This window comes from Trachinotus anak, unplaced genomic scaffold (assembly GCF_046630095.1).
Source record: "Trachinotus anak isolate AG129_WGS33_773 ecotype Australia unplaced genomic scaffold, CSIRO_AGI_Tana_v1 ptg000033l, whole genome shotgun sequence".
Classification (NCBI taxonomy): domain Eukaryota; kingdom Metazoa; phylum Chordata; class Actinopteri; order Carangiformes; family Carangidae; genus Trachinotus; species Trachinotus anak.
In genome coordinates, this window is record NW_027273884.1 from 894932 (window position 1) to 911007 (window position 16076).

A 16076-nucleotide genomic window follows, 5' to 3' on the forward strand; every position below is an offset into this window, starting at 1 on the left:
GAAAACACTCATAAGAGCTGTTTTTGTGAGAATAATATTGGTCAGAAGGTATTAATTTCTTAATGAGGTCACCTGTGATTCAGGTCTCCCAAAACACCAACATGAATCAGAACTTAGAGTTTTATTTTGGTTTCTCCTCATAACACCCCATCAGTGGCTTATCTTTACAATTTCAAATGCGTAGAGTAGAGGAAGTCAGGTCATCCCGCATGACATCCAATTTTCAGGTCTGATTTCAACTCAGATTACCCTCTACTTCTCAAGAAGTGTTCCCATGGCAGCCCAGACTAGTAGGTACATTATGATACTGTTGTAAACATTTTCTCTAGTAGAAAGTCGCTCTTTTTCTTTTTTGCTGGGCTACAAATATAATTCTATTGTCCTTGTGTGTATAAGGGTGCAGCAAATCTCAGAGAGTGTGATCTCATAACCCGAGCAAGTACAATCTCAACTTGGGTCAAGCAAGAAAATATATATCTTGAGAACCAACCCTTCAAATGAGTGGACAATGTAGCCTATATCAGATACATTACAGCATTTCTACAACACTTTATTCATTTTCTTTGACAATTTATTGAGTGTCTTATTATAATCCGTAAATACCAGATGTGTTACACTAGACTTGCTGCACTTTCTCCACTGGCTGATTCAGACTGTATCCACAGTCAACAGTGAACTTGAGAGATGCAGGTGGGCGGATTTTGTCATATTTGGCTCGCTGGCTCGCTGTTTCCCTCGAATTCTCTTCACTCTAATTCCAGTCATCAAAATGCATTAGTTCCCATAAATGGAAGCAGTTTTTCATTGATTAATGGGCCAACCCCTTCTTGAGAAAATAAGTTTGTTATCGTAACAGCTTTTCCTGAGAAGCACTTCTGATCTCTGTGCTTAAAAAAAGTAGACATTGTCAATGCCTGTAATCAGTGGGAAGACTTCTGCCAGTGATATGGAAATATAAAAGACGGGATGTTATATAACAGCAGGATAAAGTTGCATTAACCATTTTGCTATGCCATGCACAAAAATGAAAAACAAACATCAAGCCATGTAACAGCAAGACAAGATGCAGAAAAGCTACATGAAGATATTAAACTACATGTTTTTATATAAATAGAAAAAGAGATGTCTGCCAGAAGTCTGCCATATTAAGTAATTATTGATGATGGGTCCTGATGTGAGAATTGAATAATGCAGCATTTATAAATTACCATTACTACGACTGTTTTTCCTCCCATCCTTCCCTGATGAAATCAATCGCTGCTAACTGATGTTTTATTAATGACAACACAGATATTCAATCACAGTGTATCAAGGTTCATGTAAAGATATGGACTTGAACTTAATCACAGTATCAAACCTTTGGTAAACACCAGCAACAAACAGTTTAACAGGCTGGGTAAGCCAGATGCAGTGTGTCGCATTAATACTATGAGCAGCCAGTGTTCCAAATGTGACAACTTTATGTCTTGACTACTCATTAACGACCACTCTGGTGCTGTGAGGATAAATGTGCATATAATAAACACCAAAATAAACCAGGTCAAGCATGCTTCACTTCACACATATGAACTAATATCTCTCTCTCCTTGTTCTTCCCTCTGTCTGTGTTATAGAAGCCAAGTGAGGCACAAGGTAACACTGCAGGTGACCACAGGCGGGGTCTGTTCAAAGATATTTACATATCTTAGCGAGAAACACAATGACACCAAGGTAGCTTGAGGCATTTACAGGTATTATAAAAGTGTCTAAGCCTCTCTTCTCACCTTACTTGCTGATCCACCTCACCTACTTATTACACGACAGATCTTCTTTCTCAAGCCAGTGAGGTAAGTTCTTCAAAGACCAACAATTTAAACTTGTTAATTCATATCTAACAATTTAGCAACTTGCTGCATATTGCTATAATGCCCAGCCCAGTGCAGTGATTTTTTTCTGCAAGAAACAAGGCAGCTGTTGTTAAAATGTTCTAGTTTACATGTGTGTTTATGGTCCCTATAGTGACAAAGTCCTTTTTAAAAATGGTTTTGTACTTCACACTGAACAGCGATATGTTGTAAAGATACCTTTGACCCCCTAAATATACTATTACTGTTTTTATTATTATCTGATACAGATGAAAAACAAATTAAAGGAAAAACCTGAATTAATTAGTGGAGAGAATAAAATAAATGCAGATGCTTCCATATAGGGCACAAAGGGTCACTGAATGCGGTGATGAGTATAAAAATAATATGACTTTTGATGGTCTTTGCAATCACAGGTGCCTGTATTTATCAAATTGTTAAAAGTGAAATTTTGGATTTAAGTGATAGCTGAAAAAAATCCCTTTTATGTTACCTCACAAAATTAAGCATTAAAGTTTTTTCTTTAAATCAAATTTCTTATGAGTTGTTAAAATGGTCTTAGATTTAAGGGAACTTCAGAGGTATCTTAAGGTAATCACACACATTGGCATTTAAAAATTTGCCTGGATATTACATTACTTTTCCTTATTTTTGCAGACAACAAGCTGCTATTGACTTAATTTGGAATCATATTACATGCATTTTCATTGACAGCACCTGTCAATATGGTACAGTTTGCTCTAATTTAGTTTTCACTTATTTTCTTTTTTCTATTATATAATCTCATATTATAAAGTAGTTTTATTGCTAATTCATGTTAATTGCATCTTGAAGTGTTAGGGATTTCACACAAAAAACAAACCAAAAACATTTTTAAAAAATTACCTATAAAATGTGGCTTAAATTCGGTTTTTATTCCTGACTTGGCTCTCTAGCGCATTTTAAAGTGTCATTTTAGAAGTCTAGGCTCTGATCTCAACCCAAACCAAAACTTGACACTTGGTTTTTCCTATAATTTCTAATTCATTAGTATCTCTCAAACTTGCATGCAAAATCCTTGTGAATATCAAAATAGTTGTGTATCGTCTTTTTCCTTAACAGAGCCAGAACACCGCAGCAATGCCTCCTCCAGGAGTGTGTCTGAACATCATGGAGGCTCGTCACAAGCAGAACGGTTATGGGAGCGTTGCTAATCCTGAGAGATTCTTAAACCAAGACTACGAGCAGCTAAAACAGTACTGTCTCATAAGGGGCGTAAGGTACATCGATGAGACGTTCCCACCTGACAGTAACTCCATCGGCCAAGGGTTGCTGACACCTTCTGACATGGCCCGCGTGGTGTGGCTGAGACCAGCGGTGAGTGTTTTTTGAAAGTGTTAAACTGCAGGGAATATCCCACATCATCCCAAATATTTATGTTGAATCAGCTGATTCAGCTAAGATTAAAATTTACAATAGCATCTTGCAGTGATTCAGTGTTTACCACTTTCAACTCACACTGACGTTCAAACTGAACTTGGCTGACAAGTTTACATTTTCTCCCTGTGTCTCCCTGTGTCTAAATACATTTTGAATGACTGACACACCACAGCAGCTGCTGCGTGAAGTTAGACTTACTCTGACTTGAGTAAATGAATGTCCAGAAACACTTAAAGAGTTCCTGATTTTTGAATGAAAACCAGTTGCAAGAAATAAACTAGATAATTGTCAACATGCTATTGCTATGATGTATGTTTAGGGACTGTAAAAAAAAAAGATTTCTTAGGGAAGAAAAAGAAATTATGCCTTTTCCCAGTATCGATTTGTTTTGCCATCAACTGCTCAAATGGGCAACACATGAAGAATTTAAGGAAGTCTTATCCACACTTACATGTTTTAATGGAACAAATACCTAAACACAATTTAATTACATCCAGTGATCCTGAATGTTTGGAAGAGGGTGAGAGAGAAGTGTGTGACATGTGCTCCTCTATGAACATATTTGTACACCCTGAGGTTTAGCTGATATGGTTAAGGTAATATATTAAACAAAGCTAAACAAAGTGTCTTGGTAGCAGTTTAGCTAAATGTGCTAGAACAGAAAAGTATGTGTGGTCAGATCACTTGCGAAAAATACAAATTCATGTTTGATTACATTAAACCTATAACAAATTTGACTTTGCTCTTGTAAAAAATAACTTTAATCTTGTTAAGTTGAATGAACTGAATGTGAAACATCTGTGGCGCTGTGAAAATATGATGTTCTATTTGTATTTTATATTTGATATATTTATATATTTTTTATATATATTTATATTTTATATACAGTTAAATTATGAATTGACTATAAATGTAACATAACTATAACAATCAAGATGTATGACACTGAATATTGTGTATTTTAACTAACGTATTTGATCTATTTTTTTAATGCAATAAATCAAGGGATGGCTGACCCTGCCATCTCGCTCTAATATTTTTTGTACAGTCCTTTACTGCATTCATAAGTGACAGGTTCATTTCATTTTGTTATAACCTGAACTCTGTGTGTGTGAGTGAGGCTTACAAAATAAAAGCACACTGAAAGGAAGAAAACTCTCATAGGAGGGACAGTAACATGAAGAAGACAAAAGAAGGCTTTGTCTGTAAAGATTCTCAGTCACCTGGGTTATGGTATCATGTTCTTGAGGATGTTTCACCTCTCATTCAAAAGCCTCTTCCTAACTGACTGGTGAGGAGTTTCAGGTATTTAACCTCTTGTGGAGTCATTAACACCTTCAGAATTGAGGTCACATTTGAGTCACTGACTCAGCCGTGTTGACCCCTGAACTCTCATATTAGCCTCAGTTGAATGCAATTTTTTGTCCCCAAAATCTTACATTTAATTTGTCCTAGCAGGGGATCTCTTCTTCACCAGTTTGAACAAGAGAAATGATCACAGTACAAATTCAATGTACACATGGGCATGTAAGTATTGATGACTAAAGTATACTATAACTAAGCTTTATTTATTCATTTACAGAAAATTGCTCCCAATCCATCCTTTGTACTTGATGGGGTCTCCAGATTTGACTTTGGTCAAGGACTACTTGGTAGGGAAATGTCTTCATTCATAATATTTCACCGTTGTGCTTAGATGTCTTTCTGACACCCAAATAAACATGTTTTTACTCAGGAAACTGCTGGTTTCTTGCGTCTATCGGCGCTCTGACATTCCAGAATCATGTCCTCGGGCAAGTTGTCCCTCTTGAGCAAACATTTGATGAGAAGTACTGTGGGCTGTTTCACTTCAGGGTAAATACACACACCAGTGACACAAGTTATTATTCTTTAGTTGTATATTTACATTGAGATAACTGCAATGCATGAAGTGTCTACTGATGTCTATGGCTAGTCATTGGCTCCAAAACAGCCAAAGCCATATTAAATACAGTGACAGGATCTATATTAATGAGGTGTGGAGAATTCAGAGCTCTGTTTGTATTTAATGCTTTACTAGCATGTACTAGCTAGCACACAGGTAAAGGTGCAGGCTTCAAAATAATTCTAAAATGTATTAATGTTTTATTAGAGAGCAAGTGCTGTAAATGCATTTATTAGGTCTCAAGGATACACATAATAGTACAATACTGAATGTAAATATGATTGTTCACAAAAACGACACCACTGTGTTCCCTTAATTCTAGGTATGTTTGTAAGCGATGCTGTTAATCCAATGTGAATGTAATCAGCCTCAGTTTAAAGCTACAAGTCAGCAATTCAACCTTGCAATCCTTGTTTCATCCAGTGTTCTGGAGTACAGAGCTAAAACAACTAGATATATTGCACTTCACTGTCACTTGGGAGAAAATTATTTAGTGAAACTCTTAACTTAATAGGATTAGCAGTATGATTTCTGACCACCTAAAATAATTACTGACAATGTATGGACACAGAACTTTAATCATTAAACATACAGTCTCATGTTTTACTTTCATTTGAATTGTCAATTGGCTGTTAATGGATCTAATTTTTTATATTTATAATCTCTTCTCTTTGAACCATTCAGTTCTGGAGGTTTGGAAGGTGGGTAGATGTTGTCATTGATGACAAGCTACCAACAATCAATGGCAGACTAATTTTCGTCCACTCCAAAGATCCAAATGAGTTCTGGCCTGCATTGCTGGAGAAAGCCTATGCCAAGTATGAAAAGAAAGGTGTACTCTTTTTCAGACATAAATAAGTTTTGCCTTATTTGTGGAGTATTACAAACAATATCACATCTACTTGTGTCAGGGTGTGTGGTTCCTATACCGACATGAGTACTGGAACTCCTGCAGAGGCTATGATGGATTTTACTGGTGGGGTCCACATGTGCATCCAGCTGTCAGATCCTCCTCCAAACCTGTGGGAGTTGATGTATAGAGCTGGCAGATCCAGCTCACTGATGGGTTGTGGTACAGCTCAGGGGGTAAGTGCTAATATGCCACACAAATCCAACACTACAAATTCCCTTTTCACCTTTTTTGCAAAATGCACATAGTCTATTTATATGTACAACAATAAACTTCAACTTCAACTTAAATAATAAACTTCAACTTGGACAAAAAGACAGATTTTTAAATTTTTTAAATTTAAAGTAGGCTATATTTCTCAACTGAAGAGAAGTACTGTAGTTAATGTTTTAGATTCAGTGCGTCCAAATAGGCAGAGAAAACCTGGTCGATTAAATTATTAAAGAAAGCTTTCACTAAAATTAATGGTTTACAGATGGAAACACATGGTAACATCAAATTGGTGGATGTCTCCAATAGAGAAATTGCCAGCATATCCAAATTTTCTCAAAATATTTTTAATTATTCTTCTTATATAAATGAAGCATGGAGAAAGTATAACCCTACCACAATCAACCCATTTTAATTGACTAACCTTCTAACTAATTCTTCTTACTTAGTTTCGAAAAACACAGACAATCTGTTTCTCTCTGAGTTGCGACAATTGCTGGAAAAATATCAGATGAATAAAGAAGTCAATGCTCTATTAACAGCTCTGCTATTGCAATAAGTCAACACATATCATTTTTAGCCATCGGTTCCTACTTAAATGTATGCATTGTAAAGAATTGGAGCACAAGGACTCACAAAACAACACCCACAGCCAATTTGGTCTTAGTGGTCTGCCAACAGTAAACATGCTAGCAAATTAGCTTTCTGGGGATAGTGCTATCTCAGCTACCCTCTTCACTCATGGGACCCTCATCTTGTAGGCTGTGGTTGTCTGTCAAGAGTGTATGTATAAATAGAGGTGTGTTATTGTTTTAAACCATAGATCAGTCAACTTATGCAGTGACAAATGTTTTTGACTTGTAGGAGACCTCCGCCAACACTGTAATACCAAATGGATTGGTTCAAGGCCATGCCTACACTGTCACAGGTATCAAACAGGTGAAGAAGTACACTTTAAACATTGCACTTGGAACTTGAAGTAAATCTAATATCTAATAATCTCATGTTAATAATTATCATGGTCCCTGCATCTGTGATGATTTCTGGCCAGATGATGAGCCTAGGAAAACTAGTAAACCTGGTGCGTTTGTGGAACCCATGGGGTAAAGGAGAGTGGAAGGGAGACTGGAGCGATCGGTAAGAACAACTTCCACTCAGTGACTGTCTTTCAAAGAAATTCTATAGGTCTTACTTGCTGTTGCAGAAATGTTGAGATTATTTTCTAATAGCAAAATAAGGGAAAATGTATTTATTGTCAAACACACACACACAAACACACTTTTTTGCTTTTTGAAATTATAGTCTTGTCATTGGTATTTACTATACTTTCCTGTAGGTAATACTTAAAAGATCATTTGGCCAAGAGCCAGGAAAAGCCTGTTATGCTGTCTTTTGAAAAATGTGCCTCTAGCTATTCTTAACTGGTTTTGGCAATGACAGTGAAGTTATCCACTGTTAAGTCGTCCCTTAAAGGCAGCTTAACGCTAACTTTTCTGACACAGAACATACCAACTGCAATGACTTGAATTTGCATACATGTTGAGATGAAAGTTGAGAGGCACCATTTCTAAACCGCAGGCACATTAAGGGTGAAAACCAAATAATATATAATTTAGTTTCTTCTTTAAATGATTGAATTGACCTTGGGATGAATTGTCTTCAAGGTCATCTCTGTGGCAAACTGTGAGTGCTCAGGATCGTGAGACATGCCTGTCAGTGGATGACGATGGAGAGTTCTGGTAAGCAAATTACAATGTGGGTAACTTCTCTAAGCAGCAGAATTATTTCTGTGCCACTCACACACACAGAAACAATTACAAAGCAGTGGATCGGAAACATAAGATGTTAACAGCTGTGCTTTACAAAGACAACAAATAGAAAATGATGACTTATGATGTATTAAAGAGCAAAACATGATGACACATTTCTGTATTCAAGAGATCATGATACAGTTTATATTTTAAATATATGTTAGTGTGGTGGTGAGAATATATTCATGATTTTAGTGTGATGTAAGGTAAAACATCTTAGATATGCTTTTCTGTGAGCACATTTTCAGATACAATGCACATTGTAGAAACTAAAATTTATGAACACAGAACTGTGAACTCTCTCTAAAAGGGTGCTGATAGTTGTCAAGTAAATTTTTTTCTGAAAGCAAGCATTAGTGTCTTGAATTTCATTCAGGCGGCCATGGGTAGTCAGTGTATGTCAATGAATAGTGAGGCTGCTGCATTCTGGACTACCTGTAAGGTTTCACTGTGTGAAGAAGAGCATTGCAGTAGTCAAGGCAAGAGATAACCATGGCCTGGAGTTGGGTGGCGTACAAAGGCAGGTAAAGCCTGATTTTCCTTACGGTGTATACTGCAAAGTGGCATGACAGGGAGACGGATGTAACATGTAACAGAGAAGGATAGTTGGTCATTAAACACGACACCCAAGCTTCTCATGACCTTGGTGGGAAGCTGGGGATGGGATAAGGACATTTGTCTTTGCCATGACACACTGAAGGAGCACCCAATGAGATAGGATTCAAACCAAGAAAGCCCATGTCCAAGGGTATAGAAAAAAGGATGCGGCAGTTCACTGTATCAAAGGATGTTGATAGGTCCAACAAGATATGAGCCCAGGACTGAGCTGCAGCTTTAACTGCCCTTGGGGTTTCTGTCACAGACAACAGAGCCATTTTAGTGGAGTGGCCACTGTTAAAGCCAGGGAGATACGGCTTGGCGGAGTTTTGTGGGAAACGTATTGCCACCCCCTTTTCAGTAGAGAAGACAGCAAATATATTTGCTGAGAGATTTGTATCTGGTAGGAGTGTTGGAGGATTGAGTAAAGTTTTGAAGGTGGAAAATAGTTTCTGAGTTTCTGTGGTACTTTTACCCCAACTGTAAATACAAGATTTATTCTTTATCAGTCTTGTATTGTCTTTTCATATTTCAGCATCACATGCAAGAGAAGAAATAATAACAATTCGTGTGTTACCTAATTTAATCTTTTTTTTTGACAGGATGACCATGGAAGACTTCTGTAAGTTCTACACAGATCTTGACATCTGCTGCATGAGTCCAGACTTCCTCGATGGAAACTCCTCTTCTAATTGGAAAACCTACACATATGAGGGCAGATGGGTTGCAGGAACCACTGCTGGAGGATGCATGAATCACAAAGGTAAGTCCAGGCTATCTGGACTTAATAATTGAATTAAAAACCTTTTGCTATGCTGTTCTGGGAGCTGATTTTGACAAACTATGTAATATAATTTGGAATAATCAGCTTGCTACACAAAAACACATTAATGTAATGGAAAACAAATGACTGTTAATACAGAAGTATCTAAGTTATTGAAACTCATACAGACACTTAACTGATTGACCTTTAACTGTGACAACATGACAAGTTAATTATTGTGTGGGTAAGCTACTTAAGAGCTAACCTAATGCTCCCTATTTACCTTTTGATGTGTGAAAGTCTGTTGTCACATTTGTTGCAGCAATGGTAGTCCTTAACAGTAACATTGTAAATTTAGTCAAATATTGCCCAAAAAGCAGGTATTGCATGATCACAGGCAACAGTCAAGCACAACATTACAGGTTCACACTTTGAGCATCGTCAGGGGTTCAAAAACGAAATATTGTAGCAGAGCTCTTCCTTGTTAAATACGACTGAAGGCCATACCAAGGAAAACTCCACAGTGTTAAGTGGTTAAGCTGAGATAAGACAGGGCATCACTGTAACGTGGTTTTACACAGTGCCTTATCTTGTATGAGCCACTGGGTGACATGCAGTAAAAGTAGAATGGTTAAAATTTGCATTAAAAAAACCTTCTTTCACAATGTAGTGTGATAGACTTCATACAACTTCAACTCATTCAACTTTGCATGTTATATACACAGCAAGTAAACATATTAAAATCTATTATAGCTACAAGCTATAATAGATAAATTGATATTTTGAGATGTGTTCCAACTCGATGAGACTGATGTTCCTCTAGCCTTCCATTCAACTTCATACTAATACAACAAAACATTTGATTTTATCTCAAATGACAAATAAACTTTGTTTTTTTTCTTTGTTTACCAGACAGTTTCTGGACTAATCCACAGTATCGGGTCAAGATTGATGGTCAATATTCAGAGAAAGATGGTGGAAAAAACATGTTGGTATCTCTCATGCAAAAGCCTGACAAGAGAAACCGACGCCTAATCCAGACTCTCCACATTGGATTCTCTGTTTTTGAAGTAAACATTGCTCTTTATTATTTTTTCACAGTGTGTGGGTATGACAGACATAGAGCTTACTCTATAAGAGTAATTGTAAGAATTCATTTATTTCTAAGTGAATAAATAAGTGAATGAATCAGCTTTAGAAGACTTCAAACATCAACCAGAGACAGATACAGAAACATCTCAGGTTTTTTATGGGATCACATTCCAAGGAACTGAAGGAGGATTGCAGTAATACTGAAAGTAAACACAGTAAATGGACGTCCAAAGTCTTTATAGGTTAGACAACATCTGGCTAGCAGGGCAGTCTCGTGCGTGACTGTATATGTATATGTAATATCATTATCTTAATTGAATATTTGTAAGTTATTAATTTAATTAATTGCCTTTTGTCCCCAACATGAACTCACCATATACTGATTTCCCTCAAGGTGACTGGACAAGTAAGAAACACTTTTATCTCACTGTTCACTCTACAGTTTCTCCATCTACACTGTGTTACTCTTTTAAATGGTATAAGCTGAAGAGAACTGAAATATATGCTCATCATTACAGTACAAGACGCAGAAGGGGAAGTTCCCAGCCTCTTTCTTCAGCACCCACTCACCTGTGGCCCAAACTAAAACCTACATGAATGCCCGTGATGTGATGGTGTTCCTAAAGCTAAAGCCTGCTGAGTACCTGATTGTGCCGTCAACCTTCAGTCCCAATGAGACAGCCTCCTTCATCCTGATGATCCACTCCAAAGCAGAGACCCATGGCTAGTATGCACACACCCTTTTGTCTCACAGTTTGTCTGTCATATCTCTCATCTAGAAATAAAAAAAATACACTAATCCCATGTCGGATGTCTTTGGTCATCCCCCACAGCGAGAATTCAGGTTTACATAATCAGGAGCCAGTTCAAAAGGTGTGCAAAATTTAACAATCTCACAGTATTTTTGGTGTTCTTATTATTTTGATATTGTGTTACATGTTTTTAACAATATTTTATTGCCAGTATTATGTGAAACATGTTTTTCCAGTTGCATTTCATTAAGGGAAAAATGACTTTGTACCTGTTATGTCCAGCTCAAGCAGAGCCAAAATGTACAGGAAGATGAAAATAAGAAGACTATTTTCCGCCAGTACTCGGACAAGGTAATTTCTCATTAATATATCTTAGTTACATAATTGCAGCTACTGAGTTTAATTATGACTTGGAACCTTGTATTAAACAGTTTCCTTCATTTGCTGTGTCTACCAATTTACACATAGTTTAAAGCTGCATTAATTATACTTTTATAACAGGGGTCTCCAACAGGTAGCTTGCAAGCTACCAGTAGCTCACACCCTGTTTTAGAGTAGCTCACCCAAAGTTTCTGAGAATATAGTCATAGATGCATAGCAACACAACTTCACCCAGTAAATCTACTCCAAATGCAACTAAATCAGCCCCTTTCAATTTGTCAAAGTAGATCTCAGAGGAAAAAAGGCTGGAGACCCCTGTTTTATGATATGAACATCACTCATAGTGACATAAGCACAGAAAATTATTAGCCCTACCATGTGTTTTAGCAGACTTTCAGCTCATTGTTTTGGTTTTACAGCCCTCGACTTTCCTGTTTTGGTTCAATCTCACTGTTCTCATCAACACATTTTCCAGTCCTTTTTAGTTAAATAGACAAAATTAGCAGCTTACCATTGCATTATTTAGCTGCTAAAGAGACAGTGAGAGAGTGAGGTTTGGATTTCTAGTCATCAGATGGAAAAAAACACGACAAATGAATGATAATGCTGCTCTATAGGGAACTATTAGATAATATGTTAGCCATATCAATTTCAAGGCCATATTATGTTTAATGTATGTATGTATGTATGTATGTATGTATGTCCAGCTTGTTATAGAGTTTGTTAATTTTGTTTTCCTTTCATTGTCAGTATGAGGAAGTGGATGCTGAGCAGCTCCAGATGCTCCTAAATGAAAACATTCTGAAAGGTTTGGACTATAAAAAACTCCATCAAGCTACAGTATAAGAGCTCAATCAACATTAAAATCCATTGTAACAATCCGTTTTTAGTGATGTGTGAGATTGCTGTGTTGCTGACTCTAAATTTTCTGTTAAATTTAGGAGACTTGAAATCTGGAGGCTTCAGCATTGATGTCTGTCGCAGCATGGTTGCTCTGATGGATGTATCCTTTTGTGATGCATATAAAATTCAAAATGATTTGATGATGAACATACACCATTTAATAACAGAGTCATTTTCTTAGAAAATCTTACATTGTGGTTGTATTTACATAAAAACATACTTAGTGTGCCTGAAATCCGTACCTGTGCCCTTTTATATATAACATTACAGGCCAAGATGCGTGGCTTTGTTACCTTAATGCTGAGTTAAAAAGACATCAATCTCCGGCAAACTCAATAGTGAGGAATTTGTCCGTCTGTGGAGGAAAGTCATCACATACAAGGTAAATAGATCTTGTTAGTCCTTGTATTATGTATTATTATTTAGTGATATTTAAATCCAACAGCCTATTCATTCTACCATTAAGACTTCCTTATTATTATTAGTGTTTTCTACTTTTACCAGGACATTTTCTTCAACACTGATGTTTCTCGAACTGGGACGCTGTCACTGAGGGAACTAAGGAATGCATTTGTGGCTTCAGGTAGACCGGCCTTGGATTCATTTATTCTCTTGATTATAAATTCATCGGATGGTACAAATGCCGCTTTTATTTTTTCATTATTATTATTATTATTATTATTATCATTATTGTTGTTGTTGTTGTTGTTATTGTGATTACTGAATTCCAAAATTACTGAATTTACAGCATCTTACCTAAAAAAATTATGTCTTGGCTAAAAAAAAAACAACCTGCGGATAATCATTAGCAGTGACAACCTCACTCTACAGTTTCCCTTTATTCCAAGCCTTACACTGGGGACACAGGATGCATGGTGTTTGCATCGCGGTTTCCATTGCTGATCTGCAGCGGAACAACATGTGTGTGCATTCACATGGCTGCGTGTGTGTTGCATTTATTGTAATTTGCTTTATTTTTGCCAGAAATTGTCACTAAAATGCCACTGTCTCCACATACAACCGCTAAAATGTTTTTTAAAAAATACATTTAATTTGATTTAATGTTTGTGTCATATTCAGATTCAGTCTAGACATATAAAACTATAGTGGAAGCAGGGTTCGAATGACAGGAGGGATTGAGGGGGTTTGATCCCCCCTGATTAAGGCTTGGAACCCCCCAAAAGAGGTAAATAACAGGTCTGTGGGGGTTGAAACATTTATATATACTTCTTACCCGTAATTGTAAATATTACATTATATTTAGATGATTCCTTTCTGGAAAAAACAATTTCAGACACCCCTAAAGTGGACCATACCATTTCTTAACCTTGATGTCTCGTCTACCTGCTTCACTCCATCAGTGGCTCACAGGGGTTAAATTTGACCAGAGCCCACCAGAACTCTGTCTCCTTCAATATGATCACCGCGTGACATTCAGTAAAATCAGTTTACCGGTGGTGGGTTTAAGGTTGCTGACGGCACACAGACAGACAGACAGAGCAGCAGCAAGTTCTTCAGACCATTAGAGCAAAGTGAGAAATATCCACAAATCTGTTCTATCATGTATTCCCATGATGCTCCTCTCACGTTGTGTGCCGCAATCAGGTGTGTGAGTGAGTTACTATGGTTACAGTGACGCTCTGTGTCTCTGTCACTCTGAGACTTTCTCATGATTCAGTAACAGGTTTTTAGGTTAGTATGCCTTTACAAAAATAACAAATGTAATTGTGCCTCAATTATGTAAAGTGATCTAATTTTACATTTTTCAGCTTGCGCCAAAATGAAAAGCAAGATGTTCTGCAGCCACCATACACATGCAACACATCCAGTGTGCCAGAGCCCTTACAACCTGTTTCAGTTCATTGTTTTGGTTTTACAGTCCGCAAGTTTAATTCTTTGGTTCACTGCTCTCATAGCAATGTTTTTAACAGGCCACTGATTTCTGCAAAAAGCTCTAAAAAGACCCTGCACACTACCTGCTTAACGCCAAACAGTAGACTGAAAACGTTAGCAATTAACTGCAACATTGTGGAGTATTTAGCAGCTAAAGTGAGATATATTTAACTTAGGAACTGATGGAGACCAAAAATAGAGCTAAATGAAGATTGAGTATTGGACACACATTCGCCAGTGGGCCAGAAACATGGCTACCTGGCACTAATCTTCCCAAGACAAATTCCCACTCTAATTCATCTTGTGAAAGTTATGTGATATCAGCGCCAAGATATTATATTATAAGACAAAAAACTAATTCTGAAAATACTCCTGAATCTTTACCCTGTAATGTATGTTTGTCAGGAATGACGGTCAGTGATGACATGCTGAATCTGATGGCTCTGCGTTACGGTGCCTCCTCTGGGCACATGACATTGGAGAGTTTCATCAGTCTCATCCTTCGTTTGGACTGCATGCTCAGTAAGTCAAGTCATGTGGGACAAATGATGACAATAGTTTATAAAAGTAATACACATAACTGTCTACTACTACATTTGCCTTCCAAAGAAGTTACATTTACATATCCTCATACTGGAAAGATTGAGGGTTTTCCTACAGTAATAGTTGAGACAGTTTTTTTGTGTGCTTGCTCAACAGAAATCTTCAAACAACTGTCTGATGGAGAAGCCATGAATCTCCGAGAGTCAGAGGTAATACAAAATTATCAGTAGCTCATGGTTAACACTTTTGACACACCTCAGCTGCTGGAAAAAAACTTGGCTTAGATAGAAATGACACAACTGAACATAATATATTTTCTGCGTCATCTTTCACTGCATTAATAACCCATCTCTTTATCTATTTATTTCTAGTGGATGTATATTTCGATGTACACTTAAGCTGAAGATGGCCTGCAAAATTCAACTGGAATTACACAAGTACATATCTCACAAGAATGTTTTCTTTTCATTTGCCAAATTGCATAATGGATAAAACATGTATCTCTCTGTGAATGAGCCATTACACAGTATGAACTGTAACTAAACAGCATTTTCTTTTTTGTAAATTAGATATACCTGATTGACTTTTGTAAGCTTTGTGTCAGACTGGAGTAGGAATCTTCGTACATGCCTACATGGTGAAATAACAGATTGAAATACTACTTATTTTGTATTATTTGCAGAATCAATATCTGTGCTTTACAAAATGTAAAAATGACACAAACACATTTCAGATTTCAACGCATGAAACGCTCAGTTTATTTACAAAAACCATGTAGACCAGTTTTCATTTTTTTAAAATAAAAATAGTAATGAAGAAAAACTTATTGGATGTCATCCTTCTCTTTCTCACCATGTTTCCTGCAAATTTCAATTACTTATTAATAGTAAAAGTTAATCATTAACATGTGATAAATGAAATGATTAAATCTGATAATGGCTAATGAATGTCTTTCTCCATGAGATTGTTCAAGCAGGTAGTTTCACAGTAAAAAGTTTAAAGCTAAACTACATGGAACTCTTCCTTTAAGTTAA

The 16076-nt window shown here is 36.7% G+C and overlaps 1 protein-coding gene across 1 annotated transcript; it reads left to right on the forward strand.

The window, feature by feature from the left end:
* Window positions 1-1649: 1649 nt before the first annotated feature.
* LOC139614133 (calpain-1 catalytic subunit-like) lies at window positions 1650-15864 on the forward strand. The gene is made up of 21 exons (XM_071471300.1): window positions 1650-1826; window positions 2946-3200; window positions 4846-4915; window positions 4999-5117; window positions 5872-6005; window positions 6099-6273; window positions 7172-7246; window positions 7359-7444; window positions 7972-8046; window positions 9318-9478; window positions 10391-10558; window positions 11087-11297; window positions 11404-11443; window positions 11605-11673; window positions 12454-12511; window positions 12645-12706; window positions 12920-12988; window positions 13111-13189; window positions 14905-15021; window positions 15199-15251; window positions 15414-15864. Exons 2-21 carry the CDS (start codon window positions 2964-2966, stop codon window positions 15438-15440), a joined length of 2085 nt encoding a protein of 694 aa, XP_071327401.1. The 5' UTR covers window positions 1650-1826; window positions 2946-2963; the 3' UTR covers window positions 15441-15864.
* The last annotated feature ends 212 nt before the right edge of the window (window positions 15865-16076 follow it).